The sequence below is a fragment of the Eptatretus burgeri genome, chromosome 12, assembly GCF_056783735.1.
Source record: "Eptatretus burgeri isolate ZD-2024b chromosome 12, Ebu_testis_v1, whole genome shotgun sequence".
In the NCBI taxonomy this organism is placed as follows: Eukaryota; Metazoa; Chordata; class Myxini; order Myxiniformes; family Myxinidae; genus Eptatretus; species Eptatretus burgeri.
This window is the reverse complement of record NC_140972.1, coordinates 15,923,841-15,931,883: the sequence shown is the minus strand read 5'-3', so window position 1 is coordinate 15,931,883 and position 8,043 is coordinate 15,923,841. Positions and strand designations below refer to the sequence as shown.

The window sequence follows — 8,043 nt, the reverse complement described above, 5'->3', positions numbered from 1 at the left end:
TATAGGGAAGGCCAGAAGGAGTTGCATTGTGTGTTTGTGGATTTAGAGAAAGCTTTTGATAGGGTGCCAAGAGAGGAGTTGTGGTATTGTATGAGGAAGTCGGGAGTGGTGGAGAAGTATGTGAGAATTGTGCAGGATATGTCTGAGGACAGTGTGACAGCGGTGCGGTGTGTGGTAGGAATGACGGACCGGTTTAAGGTTAAAGTGGGATTGCACCAAGGATCGACTCTGAGCCCTTTCCTGTTTGCAATGGTGATGGACAGGTTGACGGACGAGATCAGACTGGAGTCCCCATGGACTATGATGTTCGCGGATGACATCATGATCTGCAGGGAGAGTAGGGAGCAGGCTGAGGCGAGCCTTGAGAGGTGGAGGTATGCACTGGAGAGAAGGGGAATGTTAGTCAGTAGGAGTAAGACGGAGTACATGTACGTAAATGAGAGGGAGGGTGGTGGTATGGTGCGGTTGCATGGAGTTGAGGTGGGAAGGTGGATGGGTTTAAATACTTGGGATCAACTGTCCAAAGTAATGGAGAGTGTGGGAGAGAAGTGAAAAAGAGAGTGCAGGCAGGATGGAGTGGGTGGAGAAGAGTTGCAGGAGTGATTTGTGACAGAAGGGTAGCTGCAAGAGTTAAGGGGGAAGTATATAAGACTGTAGTGAGACCAGCTTTGTTGTATGGTTTGGAGGCGGTGGCACTAACAAAAAGACAGGAAGCGGAGCTGGAGGTGGCAGAGTTAAAGATGCTGCGATTCTCGTTGGGAGTGACGAGGATGGACAGGATAAGGAATGAGTATATTAGAGGGACAGCGCAGGTAGGACGGTTTGGAGACAAAGTGAGGGAGGCGAGATTGAGATGGTTTGGACATGTGCACAGGAGGGAAGCGGAGTATATCGGGAGAAGGATGTTGAGGATGGAGCCGCCAGGCAGGAGGAGAAGAGGAAGGCCAAAGAAGAGGTTCATGGATACGGTGAGGGCGGACATGCGGGTGGTTGGAGTGTCAATGGAAGATGTGGGGGATAGAGCGAAATGGAGACGGTTGATCCGCTGTGGCGACCCCTAACGGGAGCGAGCCGAAAGAAGAAGAAGAAGAAGAAGAAGAAGAAGAAGAAGAAGAAGATATCAGATGCACTTCCTGACTGTTATGGTGATCATCACCGTGGATTATGTCTCACACAGTAAAACCACATCATCCACAAAGAGCAACCATCTGTCTGCCACCCAGACAATTGTTTCCGATAATGCAACCCATTCAACCAGAAGGTATGTGATGTGATCGGTGGGAAAATTGAAACGTGTGGAGTGTGATGAGCACTCCCCTGATCCCCATTGGACACAGTCCAACACCTGTGTCCAATGGAGATCGGCGGACTGCGGAGATCGGTGCTCGTCACACTCCACATGCTTCGATATATATATATATATATATATATATATATATATATATATATATATATATATATATATATATATATATATATATATATATATATACATACATATACATGAGGCCCTGCGAGGAGGAGTGATGTAAGCGACATTTTTTAATGATATGACGATGAGAGGCTCGGATGATAGGGTAAGGGTTAAAATAGTGCGATATGGCATTAACTCCAAAATGGCCGATGTGCCCCTTCCATCACTCCTCCTCGCGGCGCCATATATATATATATATATATATATATATATATATATATATATATATATATATATATATATATATATATATATATATATATATATATATATATATATATGTCTCATTACGGCCACGGGAACCGAGTGTATTATGAGTGGGTTAATCTTCGCTTTTCCTCGGAAGAACTGAACCTGGGGCCACCGCTCACAATTAACTTTCTGGAATGGTGGGTTGCTTAACAACCTTAAACACCAATCAGTTAACCACGAGGTCCAGGGTCCACTCACTGTCTAATTCGCCGTTTAACTGGAGGTCACGTGGCTTCCTGACCAGGGAATGCGCCCTAGAAACAATGCTGGATCAATGGAAGGAAATTATAAGCACAGACAGGTTGAAACGTCAAGAAGGGATTTATTATAAGGAAAAATAATTAAACTGAAGAATTTTATATTTCCTTGTGGTGTAAATGGATTAATTCAAATCAGTAAAAATAATCTCAAACAAAGAATTTAACAAGCATTTCTAGAAAAGTAGACAAAGAGCTGATGCTTATCACTATGCCTTACTTAACAATTAAACACGAGACATGGGTCCACCCAGCAGATCATTTGGGGGGGTCTCGGCTTACCAAGGAAGAAGTCGTCGTGTGTCTACTAAAATGTTCCAAAATGTGTGAGCATGCCTTGGTCAGCTGCCAGCGCCCTGCCTCGCCCGTGTACCCACCCTCAAACAGGTTCGAACACCAATTGACGTCACGCAATCACCCCCAGGAACCAGGAACGCCAAGAATCAGTTACTGAGCAGAACCAGCAGGAATGGTCCAACTGTCACCAACCATCAGGAGCTATCAGGAGCTGTAAGGAGCTGTAATCAACAGTCAGGAGCTGTCAGCAACTGTCAGGAACTGTTACCAACTGTAACCAAGTCAGGAAGGCGGTCCTCCCGGCCTTTTTTTTATAGGTGACCAGTGTGCGTGGAGCCTCAAGCAGACTTCAGCCAAATCCAGCTTGCCTATTGGCGCATCGCTGCACGTGACCTCCGACTGTCAACCCCCGCGACCATTCCTTCCTCACCATCGAACAAGAGGCAACTCCCAATTAACACAGGCCTGGCTTACGACGCCATGTTCGGGGTGCTGGACGGGCACCAGAGGATGGCCATTTGCCGGAATTGCCGAACAAAAACGTGGGGCACTCACAAAAGTCAACGGAGGCCATCGCCTCCCCGTTTGGCCCGACACGAGCAGGAGCCAGCTAGCATCCATGGAACTGCCGAACGGAGCATTGGGCGTCAATGGAAAAAGGTGGATGCCTCAGATAAATGATCCACAGCCATGTCTTGACCGTCAGAATAAACTGTCCAGAAAAAGTCTGCGGTATGTTTAATCAAATTGCCTGTAAGTCCAAAGTGTAAATAAATGATCTATTTCCAAGCCAATGCGTCCTGATGGAAAGGGGTAGAATGAGTCTCCGTTGGGCTAACGGCTATCTCTCGCGTGCATGAACGTAATAGGGAATATGGCATTGTGTGGAGTTGCTTGGTCCATGGACGTGTAGGAGGCATCGCGATGTAACTAAGTAAGGAACCTGTGAGCTTTAAGTGTTACTTGTCACTATACGAGGGGGTGGTGTCATGCTAATTAGCTAGGGTTTAAGAATAACCTTCCCCAGTATGTAATCGCCCTTCTGTGATTTTCCCCTATGTTTTTACATTTAATTTCAAGATGAGGAATAGAGGTGGGGAACACTTCCCTAAAACAAACAAGCGTGCCGAGCAGTCAGAAGCTCCGCCTTCCCAGGTTTCGTGGGAGCAGGCCACACCACGGAAGTGGAGGATTGTCAGACGTGAGACTCCTGAAGAAGAAGAGGGCATTGGAGGCTTCCTACAAAATAGGACGAGAGATCGGCAGAGCGCACGCACGGGGTCAGTGTGAGGAACGCACGAGGTAGAGTTGATTTCGGAAGAGAATCAGAGGCGGGCACATTTTGAGAGGCATTGGACACAGTCAGCTGGCGCATTTTGGAGAGCCGTGATCAAAGAGGCAGGGGGTTGAGGATTTTGGAGAGATGAGAGCGGAGGGTGAGCGCACGCCGAGGAGGACGACATGACCATTGAATTCGTGTTGAGGCGATTTGGCTCGCGTGGTGAAGCAAGACGCTGGCCTTTGACTCGTGGTTGGGTTGGTGAGGGTGATCGGAGCAAATAAAGCCATGACACTGGGGCTCTGAGCCTTGGTGTGGAGTGCTGCTCGCGGGCTGCCTGGCGCGCGTTTGTCCCGCTACGAGAGAAGCGCCATTTTGCGCGTCCTCACGTGCGAATAGGAGCGCCTCGATTCCAAGTTCCAGAAGGACCAGATCTGGGCCAAGCTAAGTACAAGAATAGTTGAAAGGAAGGGTTTGCTTTTTATTTTGTTTCTCCGTTGTCGATATTTGAGCCTCTATGAGAGGCGCCTCGACTTTAGGATTTATTTATTTCATATTATTATCATTACCTTTTTGAATTATTGTCCTTTGAAAATATTTGTTGTATTTTCATTCAATGTGTTCATTTTTAAGAAGCTGTATCTGTGTATTTGTAGAGGGGCTCGAGTATAAACCCTCTGTGCACCCGTTTCATTCCCCGTGCTCCTCCGCCCCTCCGCCATTGTGCCCCATGCCATTGGAGCACGTGTTAAAATTTCCGAGGATCAACATGTCCGCCTCCTTTTAACAAGAAACCACTCGACCGTCCCGGGGGCTGGCGGTGTTAACCACCCGTCACCACAATTTGGGTCAGGGAGTTAACCTGGACCGGCCACCCCCACGACAATGTATATGTATATATATATATATATATATATATATATATATATATATATATATATATATATATATATATATATCTAAAAATCACCTATGAGATGTGATGCAAAGTACCAAGTTCTTATGCAGAACATTGTCATGTCAGATTTTGACTTTTCTCTGTCGAATTCGCATACTCAGAATAAATAGATCGGTGAGTCTATCAAGAATACTCAAGCACCATCTAACTCAGGTGAATTGCCCTTTTTTTATTTGGCTATTTAACCAGGTGTGATCCATCACCATCACCATCTATTTAACCATCACAAAGCTAGAGGCTTCCAGATCACTGTTCTCAAGTCTGATAAACAACCTTGGCTATTTAACCAGGTGTGATAATGGGTCTAATTGTGTGGACCTTTTTAAAAGTCAGAAAAGCACCAAATGGGAAAATCACATGGGTGGGGTTGTTGATGGGTATAGAGATGGAGATTGGGGGGAAATTAAAGGTATAAGGGGGATGGAGCCAGTTGCAGAAAGTGCATGCTGATCTAATTTGTTTACTACCTGAAACAGGTATAAACTAGAACGGAACTCGGTCAAGCGCATACCTCCGGCTAGGCTGAACCATTTACGTTTTGTATCCCACTGATGGGCCAGATCTGGATACGGACCTGAACGAAAATAGAATCGGTTTCTTCTCGTCACCTACTCAACTCAACCAGCATGTTTTGTCATAACTCATCCACAGATGTTTTGAGATATCATGCCATATCTCCTTTTTGACGCCATCTCTCAATAGTGAAGAATCACTTGAAAAATAAAAACAAAATTCTCATCTCTGGATCCGGATCTTCACACAAATCTAATAAATTCGTCCTTGTCACACACACACGCATATATGCAATGGGGATATATCTGCACCAGGTAATACAATGGGTATATATTATATGCACCACATAACACAATGGGTACACTTGTGCACAAGGTAATACAATGGGTATACTTGTGCACCAGGTAATACAATGGGTATACTTGTGCACCAGGTAATACAATGGGTACACTTGTGCACCAGGTAATACAATGGGTATACTTGTGCACCAGGTAATACAATGGGTATACATCTGCACCAGGTAATACAATGCGTATACATGTGCACCAGGTAATAAAATGGGTATATATTATATGCACCAAATAACACAATGGGTACACTTGTGCAACAGGTAATACAATGGGTATACATGTGCACCAGGTAACACAATGGGTATACAGTATATTATGTGCACCAGGTAATACAATGGGTATACAGTATTTTATGTGCACCAGGTAATACAATGGGTATACAGTATTTTATGTGCACCAGGTAACACAATGGGTATACAGTATATTATGTGCACCAGGTAATACAATGGGTATACAGTATATTATGTGCACCAGGTAATACAATGGGTATACAGTATATTATGTGCACCAGGTAACACAATGGGTATACAGTATATTATGTGCACCAGGTAACACAATGGGTATACAGTATATTATGTGCACCAGGTAACACAATGGGTATACAGTATATTATGTGCACCAGGTAACACAATGGGTATACAGTATATTATGTGCACCAGGTAACACAATGGGTATACAGTATATTATGTGCACCAGGTAACACAATGGGTATACAGTATATTATGTGCACCAGGTAATACAATGGGTATACAGTATATTATGTGCACCAGGTAATACAATGGGTATACAGTATATTATGTGCACCAGGTAATACAATGGGTATACAGTATATTATGTGCACCAGGTAACACAATGGGTATACAGTATATTATGTGCACCAGGTAATACAATGGGTATACAGTATATTATGTGCACCAGGTAACACAATGGGTATACAGTATATTATGTGCACCAGGTAACACAATGGGTATACAGTATATTATGTGCACCAGGTAATACAATGGGTATACAGTATATTATGTGCACCAGGTAACACAATGGGTATACAGTATATTATGTGCACCAGGTAATACAATGGGTATACAGTATATTATGTGCACCAGGTAACACAATGGGTATACAGTATATTATGTGCACCAGGTAACACAATGGGTATACAGTATATTATGTGCACCAGGTAACACAATGGGTATACAGTATATTATGTGCACCAGGTAACACAATGGGTATACAGTATATTATGTGCACCAGGTAACACAATGGGTATACAGTATATTATGTGCACCAGGTAACACAATGGGTATACAGTATATTATGTGCACCAGGTAACACAATGGGTATACAGTATATTATGTGCACCAGGTAACACAATGGGTATACAGTATATTATGTGCACCAGGTAATACAATGGGTATACAGTATATTATGTGCACCAGGTAATACAATGGGTATACAGTATATTATGTGCACCAGGTAACACAATGGGTATACAGTATTTTATGTGCACCAGGTAATACAATGGGTATACAGTATTTTATGTGCACCAGGTAACACAATGGGTATACAGTATATTATGTGCACCAGGTAACACAATGGGTATACAGTATATTATGTGCACCAGGTAACACAATGGGTATACAGTATATTATGTGCACCAGGTAACACAATGGGTATACAGTATATTATGTGCACCAGGTAACACAATGGGTATACAGTATATTATGTGCACCAGGTAACACAATGGGTATACAGTATATTATGTGCACCAGGTAACACAATGGGTATACAGTATATTATGTGCACCAGGTAAAAAGCAAGCTCGCTCTTCCTCTCTGAGCACAGTTTATGTGTTTTGTTGTTTGAACGGATAACCGCCCCCATTTGCAGCCCCCGCACGAGGGTTAAACAGGTGAACACCGAAATGCGATCCATTGACCCTCGGTGTTCCGTGGCATCATAAAAGATGACCATGGTGTCCGGTGTGGTCAACTTAACAATTTGAACTCAGACATCCTGGCTGAGATGTTTTGCAGATTTGGTAAAATTCGATCATGTTCGCTTCGGGACGTTCACTGCTTCACCTGGACCCGGTTTATTAACACCACACGGCAATGACGTTTGGAAAATCGAGATTTGACCAATTGGTACAAATACATTAAAATGTAACGTCGGATCCTGAAAATTCATTGCAATGACGTCACCACGTGGCCCGTTATGAGCCAACCTTTGGAAGACGCATCACATCACATGGTTATGGCGACCGTCGGTGTTTACCTGGAAGAGACGAGCGGTTGTCACGCGGCGAAGCACCGTCCAGGTAACGGCCAAAGCCAGAAGGGGAACCAAGGCGGAAACATCGAGCTGAGCCTCCCGCAGCTCCCGCCACGACCGGCCCAGTCCGCAGTCCGTGCAGTCTCGCCATGCCCGGGTCCACGCTGCGGTGCCCCGCACGAACAGCTCAACGTAGCCCTGGAGCGCGGCTGCGGGCGTCGCTGGGTTCGTCGTCGCCATGGCTGCGGCGCAGAGTCACAAGATCTGATGGATGGGGGAAGGAGGCGGGACGTGTGGCTGTGAACTGGGAGGATGTGAACTGGGAGGATGTAAACTGGGAGGATGTGAACTGGGAGGATGTAAACTGGGAGGATGTAAACTGGGAGGATGTA

The 8,043-nt window shown here is 44.8% G+C and overlaps 1 protein-coding gene across 2 annotated transcripts in view; it reads right to left on the bottom strand.

Annotated features, from left to right (window-relative positions):
* The window catches only part of LOC147015156 (ceramide synthase 1-like), a 68,232-nt gene extending 60,189 nt beyond the window's left edge, over positions 1-8,043 (bottom strand). Inside the window, exon 1 of one of the 2 annotated variants that reach the window (XM_085849667.1) lies at positions 7,655-8,043. In XM_085849667.1, the coding sequence (XP_085705793.1) occupies positions 7,655-7,891 (237 nt within the window). In that variant the 5' untranslated portion in view covers positions 7,892-8,043. The remainder of the gene's footprint in view (positions 1-7,654) is intronic. The other variant, XM_085849668.1, reaches the window with a different exon arrangement.